Raw genomic sequence first — 15,225 nt, 5'->3', positions numbered from 1 at the left:
ATCTCACCAACCCCCATTGTCACCGCCAGTGTTAATTTCGTCTACTAAAACTACTACAAGATTTTAGTCAACTAAATGAATTCTATTTTAGTCGTCTAAAATACAACTAAAACGAAAACAACTGAGATGACTAAAGTACGACTAAAACTAAAATGGCATTTTAGTCAAGAGACTAAAATGGGACTAAAACTAAAATGCCATTTTAGTCAAATGACTAAGACTAAAACTGAAATGAAATTTGACTTCAAAATTAACATTGGTCTGTAGTGCATGTTCATACCTCAATGCCATAATAAATAACATATTAGATTTTTCACTCCAGCAGTGTATAATGAGTTGGGAAATTGTAGCGAAATCTTAACTAATGCATTACAATTTAATTACACCTTTTAGATTTTAGACGACTAAAATTAGTTTTAGTCGACTAAAATGTACTGGAGATTTTAGTCGACTAAAATGTAGGACATTTTAGTCGACAAAAATGTACTGGAGATTTAGTCGACTAAATACGACTAAAACTAAAACAATTACAGAAGACTAAAATGGGACTAAAACTGAAATGCCATTTTAGTCCTAAGACTGAAACTAAATCGAAATTTGCTGCCAAAATTAACACTGGTCACCACAGCTCCCTCACACAACAAACTTACCGAAAGCAACAGGGTCTAATCTGTCAGTTATGGCATCAACGATAGGAATGTCCACACAGTTCACTGGCTTCTTAATCTCCGCACTTGTTAAGATTTTTAACCGCAAACCCTGTAATTAAAAAAACAGTGCTGCCAGCTTTTACCCTTGGTGGCTGATTTGCTAAAGTAATATAACATGTTCACTTTGCAAATAGAATTTTCTTTAAACCAAAGGAATAGGTGAAGCTAAGGAAAAAATTACTTTTCCTAAGAATAGAAAAATGAATGTAGCTTCTATAACAATACTTGTGGTAAGAGAAATGTAGCCAGTAGTACCATCATCCAGAAATTTAGAGATATAGAAATCGGAAGTTTGGTCCCCAACCAAAACTCCCTAGAGAGCAGGGGCAATTGGACTATCTCGGTACAAGTTAAACTAAGGTAGATTCAAATGTATAAACACGTATATAGAAAAATATATAACATTTTATTAATACAAAATCAATAAAAGATAACACATAATCAGATACAGATTAAAAGCATGGTGACAGTCCATGTATATCACCAGTATAATGGTCCCCAAGAGGGGAGGATCACAGTGGGATAGTTGGTCATGGAAAGCATCTCAACTAGTTTTGCGGTCTAATGCCGCTTCGTCAGGAGAAAATCTGTAATTTGATTGACAAATGATTTTATTCGGGCAATCACGGCCACAACGTGATAACAGATTAGAGTAAAGCGCCAATTAGCAGTCACTTGGAGTCAGATTTGTCCGCCGCAATGTCGCAGTCTCGCTAAAAATGGCAGGTTGCCGTTATTACCAGTAAAAACATAAAAAAATAAAAATAAAAGTCCAAACTTTTATTTTGCGCAAACCAATCAATATTTGCTTATTGCGCTTTTTTTTTACCAAAAAGAATACATATTGGCCTAAACTGATAAATGGATTCATTTTTTTTAAATATTTTTTTTATTATTTGTATTATAGCAGAAAGTATAAAAAATTTTTTTTTTTCAAAATTGTCGGTCTTTTTTTGTTTGTAGCGCAAAAAATAAAAACTGCAGAGGTAATCAAATGTCACCGAAAGAAAGCTCTATTTGTGAGAGACTTCAATTTTGTTTGGGTATAGCATCGCATGACCGCGCAATTGTCAGTTAAAGCGACGCAGTGCTGTATCACAAAAAATGGCCTGGTCATTAAGGGGGGTAAATCCTTCCGGGGCTGAAGTGGTTAATTGAACAAGCTGAAGTTAGAAGCTGATTGGCTACCATGCACAGCTACACCAGATTTTCCACAGTTTTAGTAAATCAACACATTTGCTCTTTTACTCCATTGAATAGAAAACATTTAGCAATGTGCTCAACCTGAAGTCATTATGCTCCTCAAAAAAATTTAATTTCCCTCCCATGTGGGACTTACCGATGTGGCAATTGCTCACGGTGCCCAAGGGTATGGGAAGGCCAGGGGATTCGCCTTCCCAATGGCATAAATCACACATCTTTTCCAATTGCTCCACACAGGGTGTCATTTACATTATAAATTGAAGATGTGGAGCCTTTTATATTGGGAAGACCAAGCGCCAGTTTGGACAGAGGACTGGCGACCATACCTATTAGTCTGGACATGTGCAGTTTGTTTAGTTCCGAATTGAAAATCAGACTAATTTTTGTTTTCAGAAATTCAGATGTATTTGAATTTCTGTATTACTATAGTACCAAATTTAAATGAATCTGAAATAACAGAAAAAAAAATCTGGACGAAATTTAAATTAAAATAGATTCAAATCAATTTCGAATTCAAAAAAGTTTTCCAATTTCCAAAGAGAATAAAATAGAATAGAAAATAAAAGGAATACAATAGAAAAAATAGAATAGAATGGAAAAGAATATAACAGAATAGAAAAAAATATAATATAGTATAATATAACAAAATAGAAAATCAAAGAACAGAATAGAATAGAAATGAATAGAATAGAATAAAAAAAGAACAGACTATAACCATCTTCTGAAATTTTAATTTCAAATAGAATCAATTCCATTCATTTGAAAGGACAATTGAATTTGGCGTCTTGTAGTTGCCTGGGTTTTAGGGAAATGTTAAGTGCTTCTGACTTTTCATAATTTATCTTGAAGTTGGAAATGTATCCAAACAGTTCAAAATCTTTTATTAGGTTGGGGATCGATATATGAGGTTGTGTCAGGACGAACAAGAGGTCATCCGCGTAAGCGCCTATTTTATGGCATGTGGATCCTAGGGATAAGCCCTTGACTGATAAATTACTGTTTATCATGTGTATACATGGTTCTAGTGTGAGAATAAATAGTATTGGGGACAGGGGGCAGCCCTGCCTCATGCCGTTATGTATGTGCACTGGTTCTGAAAGAGTCCCGTTTATCTTCAATCTAGCTATCGGGTTTTGGTATAATGCCAAGATCCATGCTAGCAGGTTGGGCTGAATTCCAATGTGCTTGCACATCGCAAACATGAAGTCCCAAGCCACCCTATCAAAGGTCTTCTCCACATCCGTGGATAGGAGAAGGCCTTCGGCTGTGCATCCTTTAAGTTTGTGTATATATTTTATGGCTTTGATGACATGATCACGTGTCTCCCTTCCCGGCATGAAGCCCACCTGATCTGGGCCAAAAATGTCTGATAGTAGTCTGCTCAGTCTTGTTGCAATAATTTTGGACAGAAGTTTTATGTCCATGTTAAGCAAAGATATCGGCCTGTAACTGGAGCAGATGTTGGGTTCAGGGAGCACCGTGATTTGTGCCATATTGAAGGCGGCTGGGAGTCCCTGGGGCGTTGTCAGCTAATTCAGTGCATTAAGTAGAGGTTTCGCTAATAGTTGCGGGAAGGTCTTATAATAGAAGGCTGAAAAGCCATCTGGGCCCGAGCTTTTTCCTGATTTAAAGTTCTGATTGCCTGTAGAAGTTCTGTTATCTCTATGGGTTTGTCAATTTCCTCTGCGTCAGAGGCTGACATGCATGGTAGGCCGCTTTGTGCCAAGTATTGTTCTATTATCTGGGGTCTTGATCCTACCACTGTTGCAGGTTTGTGTGAGGGTGGGAGGTTATACAATTTGGTGTAAAACCCATGGAACTCTGACGCAATTTGATCTGTGGCGTGTACTAATTTATTTTCTCTATTTTTTATCTGGGTAATGGTAGTAGTAGAATGGATGTCTTAGTGCCTTTGCCAGGAATTTTCTGTTTTTGTTCCCGTGTTAATAAAAGAAACCTCGGCGAAAGAATACTATTTGTTTCGCTTGTAAATCTAATTTCTCCTGCAATTCTTTTCGTGCTAATAAAAGGTCTTCGGCTAAATCCATTGCCGTTGATCTTTCGTGTTGGGTCTCTAGTGTCTGCACTTTATCAAGTATTTCTTTCAGTTCCTTCTCTGCAGCTTTCTTTTTTCTGTGAGGCTAAGCTAATGAGTCTACCTCTAAGCACACATTTATGGGCTTCCAAGATAGTGAGGTGTGAAACATCATCCATAGTATTTTTTTCTAAAGTATGTCTTTATAGCTTCCTTGATTGGTTCCATAGTCATTGGGTCGGTCAGTAGTTGCGTTAAGTCGCCAGCTACCGGACCTCTTATGTATATTCTGTAATTGTAGGGTCAATGAGATGGGCGCGTGGTCTGATATAGTCCTCGTCCCTATGTGGGCGTCTTTCAAGATGTTTAGGTCTCTTTGTGTTACGAACACAAAGTCTATGCGGGAATATTTGTTGTGGACTGTGGAAAAGTAAGTATAGTCTCTCTCCTGTGGGTGTGTTACCCGCCATGAGTCTGTCAGCCTCAATGTGTTCAGCATTTTTCTAATTTTCTTAAGTTTACAATACGTTATTGTTGATCTGCCATTTCAGGTGTCTTGAAGGGGGTCCAATGGGACATTGAAGTCCCCCCCAAGCACTATACACCCAGAAGCAAACCAAGAGAGCTCGTCAATTAATTTTTGACAAAAAGTCACATGTGCAGTATTTGGGAAATATACACTTGCTAGTGTGAGGGGGAATTTCCCAATGTTTCTCTTGAAAAGGAGAAACCAGCCCCCCGGGTTCGCCAGTTGTTGGGTGAGTTTGAAACCCAAGTTCTTCCTAATCCTTCCTTTTGTCCTGGATTCTGGACTAGTGGCATGATAAGCTTTTTTGAAGTATCCATCAGTCATTTTGGGGATGGAGTTTGCTTTGAAATGCGTTTCCTGTAGAAACACAAAGGTCGGATTCCCCTTCCCCAGGTGACGTAATATCTGTGTTCTCTTTTGGGGATGTTAAGACCTCTAACATTGTGTGATATTAGGAGGATTATATTAGTAGGATTTTTGCCCAATGAGGAGTAAATTATGGTGAATGAGGATGTAGTGAGAAGAAGAAAACAAAATTTAAAAATGGGGGGAGAGGGAGGTTAAGTAGCAAAGAGAAAGTGAGGGAGAGAGGGTTAAGTAGTGAGGAGAATGTGAGGGTGATCCCACTATCTGACACTAAGAAAGTGGAGTCTAAGTATTTAGTAATTAGTCTCTAGGTAGTGACCCCTGGAGGTATCTATTTAAATTGGAACTGTGAACTGGCGCACCTGCGAGGACCCTGTAAGAGAGGGGTGTCATTGATGCGCCCGTACCACAGCGTCCACTTTGGGGGAAGTGGGAGACTCAATCAGAGCTATGTCAGCAATCAATTTCTCAACAAAGTCAAGAAATATGGGTTGGTTTACCACTATCCATAATCTCCTTCCAACCCCCAGCTCCTAAATATAAAAACATATGTTATGCAGTGCTCATTGTGAACGGCAACCGTGACCCCCAAAGGAGGTTTTTTTTTTAAAAAAAAGAGAAAAACACAAAACAATTTGACTCATTTACATATGCATACTTTCTACCCTATGTGCCATTGACCGGCAAACCATGTATGCTGACAGTAAGGTGGTCTCAGGTTATTATTTTTTTTTGCACGGTAGTTTATAAGAGTGGATGCAATGTAAAGACCCATATTTTGCATTTGGAGTGTCAGCGTCTTTTGTGTGATAGGTCCCATTTAAGTTGGTGTCCAGTTCAGGTGCAGGCCAAACGCCTCCGTGTTATGGATGGGAATGACAATCCGCTTTATGGGGAAGGGTGCGATGTTGTGGAACCCTGGTGTGGGGCTGAGATCCTGGGTGTAAAGTTCCTCCACTTTCAAGGTAAACTAAAGTTCATACCTTAAGTATATGGAGTTCAACGGTGATCTCGCATCCCAGTCTATATTCTTTTCTATTCTATTCTTTTCGAATTTCAGAAGATGGTTATATTATTTCTAGTTTATTAATTTTGCTCTATTCTATGCCATTATATTCTATTCTTTTATATTCTGTTATATTCTTTTCTATTTTATTATATATTTTTTCTATTCTATTCCTTTATTTCTAGTCTATTTTACTCTCTTTGAAAAATGGAAAACTACTCGAATTCGAAAACTAGTCAAAATTGATTTGAAAATTATTTGAAATTGATTCAAAAACTATTTGAATTCGAATTCAGAAAACAAATTGAATTTAACTAAACAAATTTTTGTAAGAAACAAATTGAAATGAAACAAAACAAATGTTTTCGTTCTGCACATGTCTAATTATATCACTGTCAGTTATTAGTTGCTAAATGTGCATTAGCATATAGTATATGTTGGTTGTTCCTTAGCAATGCTAATTATATCTCTGTAAACAATTTCCTTTGCATACGATAAGGTGATCAGCCTCACCTGACCTGGTGTACTATAAATTCTGTGTACGTTTTCAATAAACAGTTCCAGTTCTCATACAAGCTATTGTCGGCTAGTCTTGTATGGTTTGCTATAATATCTGGTTCCTATGTCGAGACTGGAGGAAGCTGTATACTGACGGAAGCACCAAAGCGGGGTGCTGGACGGTTCCGTCTCAGTGCATTCCAATGTACCTGAAATATGTAGCTCACATCACGATCTCTCTCACGGAACCAGGGGCGAAAGATAGGTCCTGGCCTTGGTATAAATGGAGGTGGTCGAGAGTCAGGGAATCCACATGAATTGTCTTCTTCCCAGATCCGATAGTCATAAAGGTCAGATCCCCAATATGAAAATAGATCATAAACCTTACAAAATGAAAAACAAATAAGTTAAATATATGAACACTGCCTTATGCGCAAGCCAACTGCTATCACAATATCTTCATATTAGCTGTGACATGAGACTCGGTTATGAGAAAGCTTTTTTTTTTGTATAAGTATAGAGGGATTACAGGTGCACAGGGTAGAAGAACTTTAAAAAGCAGCAGGAAAAATGTAATGAACACTGCCAGATGCTTTTTTTGTATGTTCTCCTTGCCTCTGGGCTGTTACTGCTTTTGTCATTCTTCATTGTCTTTCTTAGATGTACTTTCATTGGCTCAAGGATGTCTCTTCACCATAATTACCAGACCATTGTTCCTAATTTCTACGAACAGTCTATTGACTGGTACCAGCTGATTGGAGAAAAGCCAATGTAGCACCGATATTTAAAAAAGGGCCAAGATACATCCCTGGCAATTACAGACCAGTTAGCCTAACATCAATAGTATGCAAGCTCTTGGAGAGGATAAGGGATTATATGCAAGATTTTAGTAATGACAATGGTATCATTAGCAGTGGTCAGCATGGATTCATGAAGAATCATTCTTGCCAAACCAATCTATTAACCTTCTATGAGGAGGTGAGCTGCCATCTAGATAAAGGAAGGCCGTACACGTGGTGTATCTGGATTTTGCAAAAGCATTTGACACAGTTCCCCATAAACATTTACTGTACAAAGTAAGATCAGTTAGCATGGACCATAGGGTGAGTACATGGTTTGAAAACTGGCTACAGGGGCGATTTCAGTGGGTGGTGATAAATGAGGAATACTTGGAATGGTCTGGTGTGGAAAGTGGGATCCCCAAGGGTTCTGTCCTGGGACCAATCCTATTTAATTTATTCATAAACAACCTGGAGGATGGGGTAAACAGTTCAATCTCTGTATTTGCAAACTATACTAAGCTAAGCAGGGCAAATACTGCTCCACAGGATGTGGAAACCTTGCAAGAAGATCTGAACAAATAATTGGGTGGGCAACTACATGGCAAATGAGGTTTAACCACTTGCTTACTGGGCACTTAAACCCCCTCCTGTCCAGACCAATTTTCAGCTTTTACACACTTTGAATGACAATTGCGTGGTCATACAACACTGTACTCAAATGAAATTTTTATCATTTTTTCCCCACAAATAGAGCTTTCTTTTGATGGTATTTGATCACCTCTGCGGTTTTTATTTTTTGTTAAAAAAATTGAAAAAGACCAAATTTAAAAAAAAAAATGTATATATTTTTTATATTTTGTTATAAAATTTTGCAAACAGGTAATTTTTCTCCTTCATTGATGTACGCTGATGAGGAGGGACTGATGGTAGCAGTGATGGACACTGATGGGTGGCAGTGATGGGCACTGATGGGTGGCAATAATGGGCACAGAATGCTTACACTGATGGCAGCACTGCTAGGTGGCACTGATTGGCACCACTGGTGGGCATTGATAGGTGGAACTTGTGGGCATTGATAGGTGGCACTTGTGGGCATTGATAGGTGGCACTTGTGGGCATTGATAGGTGGCACTGCTGGGCACTGGCAGGTGGCAATGACAGATGGCACTGGTAGGCTCAGATGAGGCATATGTGCCTCCTACTTCTTCGGGACCGATGTCCCTTTAACATAAGCCAGTGATCGGCTTTTTTTTCTCCTCACGCTGTTAGCGTGAGGAGAAAATGAAACCGATTACCGACCTTTTGTTTACATCATGTGATCAGCTGTCATTGGCTGACAGCTGATCACATGGTAAGGGGCTCGGGATAGGCCCCTTACCCGGATCTGTGATCATCCGAGTCTCCATGATTCGGTGATCACAGCGCCCACACCGCGCACCCTGCAGGGTGCGCGCGGTACGCGTGCACATGGGAGGATGTCCCATGATGGCCTCCAGGAAATTGAGGTCCGCGCTGTGGCCATCATTCGACTATGGCCCGGACCTCAAGTGGTTAATGTGGAAAAATGTAAAATAATGCATTTGGGTGGCAAAAATATGAATGCAATCTACTCATTGGGGGAGAACCTCTGGGGGGAATCTAGGATGGAAAAGGACCTGGGGGTCCTAGTAGACGATAGACTCAGCAGTGGCATGCAATGCCAAGCTGCTGCAAGCAAAGCAAACAGAATATTGGCATGCATTAAAAAGGGGATTAACTCGAGAGATAAAAGATAATTCTCCCACTCTATAAGACTCTGGTCAGGTTGCACCTAGAGTATGCTGTCCAGTTCTGGGCACTAGTCCTCAGAAAGGATGTGCTGGAACTGGAGAGAGTCCAGAGAAGGGCAACAAAATGAATAAAGGGTCTGGAGGACATTAGTTATGAGGAAAGTTTGCGAGCACTGAACTTGTTCTCCCTGGAGAAGAGACGCTTGAGAGGGGATATGATTTTAATGTACAAATACCGTACTGGTTACCCCACAATAGGGATAAAACATTTCTGCGTAAGGAAATTTAATAAGACACGTGGCCATTCACTAAAATGAGAAGAAAAGCAGTTTAACCTTAAACTGCGTAGAGGGTTCTTTACTGTAAGAGCGGTAAGCATGTGGAATTCCTTTCCACAAGCAGTGGTTTCAGCAGGGAGCATCGATAATTTCAAAAAACTATTAGATAAGCACCTGAACGACCGCAACATACAGGGATATCCAATGTAATACTGACATATAATCACATACATAGGTTGGACTGGATGGACTTGTGTCTTTTTTCAACCTCACCTATTATGTAACTATGTAACTATGTCACCAGCTGGGAACTCAGCCTGCTCTCCTCCAATGATCAGATTTGTCCTGGCAGCCCCCCTCCTGCACAGCCATTCACTGGGAAGTTCAGTGTAGGGCTGTTTCTCCTCCCCCAGCTCTCATGCAGCTGAGAACAGAGGGGATGTGATCACTTTTAAAAAGGGAAAAAGATATTTATAATTTATTTAATATCCATAAACAAATGTAGCTTGTACTCACCTGATGCCCATGAAAAACCAGGAAAATGTAGAACTAGCCTTTACAAAGATTTCTATGGAATGTTCTGACCTACTTTAGTGACATTTTTTTTTAGAATGTCTGTTTCTTATTCTATCTTTTACAAACATTGTAACTCTTTTACTTATTTAGATTTATGGAATGTATTAACTCTAGAAATGTCTCTCTACTAAGGGCATTGAGGATTTTGCAATCACCATCAATTCCATTATGTTCTAGTCCTCAAGGTAGTACTTGTACAATGTCAATGGAATCAAGTAATGATTAAGCAGCAAACAATGACTGTTTAGAGCTTAAACGTGTTACTCACTTTGTCGGCAGTCAGCTCCTTTTCTGGTTTCATTAGCACCACACTCTTTTCCACCACCCTGAGACCACAGACAGAGCCTGGTGCAGCCTGAACCTTGACAGACATATCTGATCCTGGTAGGACTTCTTCAGGACCGAACCTAAGTGATACCTGGTAAAGAGATAAACTACATTGAACAATTGGAAAATACATTTTTGTATGATGGTAACTCCAGCCCAACTGAGCCGTTGGGAAGCTAAATATTGATTCATTTCTTTTCATGCATCCCTTGTTTTCCTTTTCTAAATAGCCACAGAATTGCTTTAATAACACATACACTATAACCAAACGTATTGGTATGATAGTGTCAAGAGCAATGTGGAAAAAGACCCACTGCCCACATCCCTAATAGATTACACAAAAAGCAAAGATTTTTTTCCTCTTGTGGGACTTTAAAAGGCAGGAGTCCTCAAACAGTAATTAATTCAAAAATATAAATTTATTACAAAAAGTTAAAACATGACAATAATAAAAGAGATGGATGCAAGTGGAGTCGGATGTTAGCAAACAAGGTGTGTATATAGACCTGATACAACAATACTAAAAAAGCACCAGACATGGCTGTCCAGTTTCATGCCGGCCTAGGCATCAGACTGGTCGTGTGGTCGCTCACTCCCCAGCTGCTTCTGTCACTATTATGACTCTACGGCCTTCCTTTGGGATCGATCCATCTGTGGTGTAACATTACTTGCAGTGAATACAATATTTTTGATGCGTCTTTTTATTGATACAAGACACCCCTTTATGCATCAGCAGATGACCAAGGGGCAAGGGGCCTTTTGAACCCACAGGGATATTCCTCAGTGGTAGGACACCCTTTGTGTTCAGTCCTGATATTGGTCCTGTGTGTCCCCTGATGTGAAGCTCTGGCTTATGGATCCAATCCCTGGCGGCAAACTTTTCATCCCCATTCTTCCTGAAGCTGGATGCTACCTTGATGTTGGCTCAAAAGTGATATGATAAATACATATTTCACCATCAGCCCCTGAAGAAGAGGTCTAACTACTTACAACCTTGAAACACGTCAAGCTTTCTGTCCCAGCCCATTGCTTGGACAGCCATGTGTGGTGCTTTTTTAGTATTGTTGTATCAGGTCTATATACACACCTTGTTTGCCAACATCCGTATCCACTTGCATCCATCTCTTTTATTATTGTCATGTTTTAAATTTTTGTAATAAATTTATATTTTTGAATTAATTACTGTTTGAAGACTCCTGCCTTTTAAAGTCCCACAAGAGGAAAAAAACTTTGCTTTTTGTGTAACCAAAAGTATTGTGACGCCTGCCTTTACTCACACATGAACTTTAATGGCATCCCAGTCTTAGTTTGTAGGATTCAATATTGAGTTGGCCCACCCTTTGCAACTATGACAGCTTCAACTCTTCTGGGAAGGCTGTACACAAGGTTTAGGAGTGTGTCTATAGGAATCTTTGACTATTCTTCCAGAAGAGGATTTGTGCGGTCAGCCACTGATGTGGACAAGAAGGCCTAGCTCGCAGTCTCAAATTCATCCCAAAGGTGTTCTATTGGGTTGAGGTCAGTACTCTGTGCAGGCCACTAAAGTTCCTCCTCCCCAAACTCGCTCATCCATGTTTTTATGAACCTTGTTTTGTGCATTGGTCAAAATCATTTGGTGAAGGGGGGATTATGGTGTGGGGTTGTCTTTCAGGAGTTGGGCTTGGCCCCTTAGTTCCAAAAAAGGGAACTCTTAAGGCATCAGCATACCAAGACATTTTGGACAATTTCATGCTCCCAACTTTGTGGGAACAGTTTGGGGATGGCCCCTTCCTGTTCCAACATGACCAGTACAGAGAGCAAGGTCCATAAAGACATGGATGAGCGAGTTTGGGATGGAGGAACTTGACTGGCCTGCACAGAGTCCTGAACTCAACCTGATAGAACACCGTTGGGATGAAGTAGAGTGGAGACTGCGAGCCAGGCCTTCTTGTCCAGTGCCTGACCTCACAAATGTGCTTCTGGAAGAATGGTCAAACATTCCCATAGACACAATTCTAAACCTTGTGGACAGACTTCTCAGAAGAGTTGAAGCTGTTATAGCTGCAAAGGGTGGGCCAAATATTGAACCCTACGGACTAATGCCCCATACACACGGTCGGATTTTCCGATGGAAAATGTCCGATCGGAGCGTGTTGTCGGAAATTCCGACCGTGTGTGGGCTCCATCGGACATTTTCCATCGGATTTTCCAACACACAAAGTTTGAGAGCAGGATATAAAATTTTCCGACAACAAAATCCGTTGTCGGAAATTCCGATCGTGTGTACACAAATCCGACGGACAAAGAGCCAAGCATGCTCAGAATAAATAAAGAGATGAAAGCTATTGGCCACTGCCCCATTTATAGTCCCGATGTACGTGTTTTACGTCACCGCGTTCAGAATGATCGGATTTTCCGACAACTTTGTGTGACCGTGTGTATGCAAGACAAGTTTGAGCCAACATCCATTGGAAAAAATCCTAGGATTTTGTTGTCGGAATGTTGGAACAAAGTCCGACCGTGTGTACGGGGCATAAGACTGGGATGCCATTAAAGTTCATGTGTGCGTGTAAAGGCAGGTGTCCCAATACTTTTGGTAATATAGTGTATATTTGAGTGCGCATAAGTTGATTCTATGTAAGTTTATGTAACATGTTTTACAACATTTCAACCAGAGTTTTCCCTAAAGTGAACCTGTGTCCAGATCATGCACACTATAATTTTTACATATTCTGAACAAGTAGTAAAGGCAACTTAAAACAAGCAATCATTCATCTCTGCAGCTATTAGTATTGTAGAGAAACTTTGTTTGAAATATTCAAAACACAGAAACTGAATTCTCAGCTTTTTTAGGCTGGGTTTACACCATTGAGAATTGGATGCGGGTTTCTTCACATGCAATTCGCATGTCAGGAGATTGTGACTGAGTGAGTTGCACAGGAGTCCTGTGTGTCTTCTGGTCTGTTTCAGGTCCGAATTCAGCCAAAAATTCAGATTGAAATCGAATTTAAAACGGTGAACAGGGATGCACCGGACTCCTGCTTTGCAGCATTGTGAACCCAGCCTTAGGCCCCTTTCACACTGCCGTAACTTGAAAGTCACGCAATTTTGCCGCAATTTCAGGGAATGCTTGTGTAAACTTGAGGTCTATGGACCTCAACTCGCTTCAAAGTCAGACCAAAGTAGCACAGGGACTACTTTGAAGTCGGTGCGGCTTGAAGTCGCACAGATATGAATGGTACTCATTGGAAATCATGAGGTATGACTTGTCATGTGACTTTGCAGTCCCAAGTCGCAGGACAAGTCACACAAGTGTGAAAGGGGCCTTAAGGTGTAGATCTTGGCAGGTTGCCAGCCCTCTAATGCAAACAAACTGAACAATTCTAAGCTGTTAGAAAGTGACTAAAACCCGACTAGAGTATTTGTTGTCTTCGAAGGTCTTTGCGTGCTAGAGCAATAAGCAGCTAAAGGGGTCAGAAAATCTTGTTTTAAATTACTTTTACTTCTTGCAAACAATAAGAAAATATTTCAACGTCCATAGTCTGGGCACAGGTACAAGGTAAGTATATCCTAGCTAGAATCTTAATAAAGTTCACCACCATGCCTTTTTTGACATCCATATTTAGGAAACTTACTTTATTCTTGAAACATTTTTGCACATTGTATTTTGCTGAGTCCGCCAAAATCTCCCCATCGGGTAAAAAAATGTAGACAAGGGCACGAAGGGTGGAAGATTTTCCTGTACTTACAGGAAGCTTAAAAGTAGCCGTGCCATGTAGATCTGAGAGAGATAGAGAATACATTATGTTGATATATATATATATATATATATATATATATATATATATATATATATATATATATATATAAGCAATTTGCTATGAAAAAAAAAGCTTCGGGCCTGTGCCAACGGGCTCTGGGCATGTGTTGATGACATCAGTTTCAGACACTGCTGGGATAATTCAAAATTCGCTGACAGATGCATTTGATATGCAGATGACCTCCTTCTGACCTGCATTTGACCTCCTTCAAGCAGATTTTCCATTTCCAAAGACTTGTGTGTGCAAAACGCATTGACACAGGCACTAAACTATTACCGTGTTTCCCCAAAAATAAGACCGGGCCTTATAATAATTTTGGCTACATAAAACACACTAGGGCTTATTTTCAGGGGATGTCTTATTTATTTATGCTATGTACAATAATCTACATTTATTCAAATACAGTCATGTCATCATCTTCTACAAAAAAATAAATAAATCCTGATCCCTTAAAGCATGATAGACGGCACAGTGCTTGTGCTGTGTCATTTATCCCTCACTATGTTCTGAAAAACCTGGAATAAAACAATAAAATGTTTTTTTTTAAAAGTTCACATGTCTCCTGTCTTCTCTCCCCCTGTCAGCATTATGAAATTCTGTAATCCCAAGACCTTGGTTAAAATTCCTTGTCAAATTACTGTATGTAATCCATGCTGTAAAAAAAATTATAAAATCTGTGTAACTTTATTGTGGAAAATACCATATTTACCATATTTACAATGTGGCTGGGCGCTCACATGACCCGCCAGAGCTCTTCTTACTGCTCTGAGCACTGCTTAGGGAGGGGCCTGAGTTCCCCACTGATGTCAGCCCCGCTCCAAGTGCTACAGAGGGAGGGGCTGCTGACGTAAGCCGGAGGTGAGGAGAAGATCTCCGGCGGGTCAAGTGAGCGCCCAGCGGCGCTGTATATAAGGTATTTTACACAATAAAGTTACACAAGGAGACATACTGCACATTATATAATCTTTTTAAAAAACGGATTACTTGTTTTTACAAGGACTTTAACTAGGGCTTATTTTCGGGTAGGGCTTATTTTGCTGCCATCCCTGAAAATCACACTAGGTCTTACTTTCGGGGTAGGGCTTATTTTTGGGGAAACAGGGTACATAGTTTGCTACAGTTTGTGATCGGTGCCAAAATGGTTATTCCTGTCAATATCTTCAATGCTTTTTTGTCACTAAGCTTCAAAATGTAAAGTTCAAGCTTTTCATGGCTGACTTAGAAAGTATCTCAGACATGTTTCAGAGGTTGCATTTCTACAGGATCATTCTCACACACTTTTTGGGAATGTGAGAAAGTATCACAGATATGGAAACAATTGGAAACATTTGCATGCAAAATTTCAG

The 15,225-nt window shown here is 39.9% G+C and overlaps 1 protein-coding gene across 3 annotated transcripts in view; it reads right to left on the bottom strand.

The window, feature by feature from the left end:
- The window catches only part of LOC141105642 (alpha-2-macroglobulin-like), a 353,065-nt gene that overhangs the window by 204,107 nt on the left and 133,733 nt on the right, over positions 1 to 15,225 (bottom strand). For all 3 annotated transcript variants that reach the window (XM_073595615.1, XM_073595613.1, XM_073595614.1), the window contains exons 14-17: positions 13,694 to 13,839; positions 10,021 to 10,170; positions 6,557 to 6,730; positions 651 to 759 (exon numbers count right to left, since the gene is read on the bottom strand). In XM_073595615.1, coding sequence (XP_073451716.1) covers positions 651 to 759; positions 6,557 to 6,730; positions 10,021 to 10,170; positions 13,694 to 13,839 — 579 coding nt within the window. The remainder of the gene's footprint in view (positions 1 to 650; positions 760 to 6,556; positions 6,731 to 10,020; positions 10,171 to 13,693; positions 13,840 to 15,225) is intronic.

This window comes from Aquarana catesbeiana, linkage group LG08 (genome assembly GCF_042186555.1).
Source record: "Aquarana catesbeiana isolate 2022-GZ linkage group LG08, ASM4218655v1, whole genome shotgun sequence".
NCBI lineage: Eukaryota > Metazoa > Chordata > Amphibia > Anura > Ranidae > Aquarana > Aquarana catesbeiana.
The sequence above is the reverse complement of the archived record's forward strand: the minus strand, read 5'-3'. Positions and strand labels throughout refer to the sequence as shown.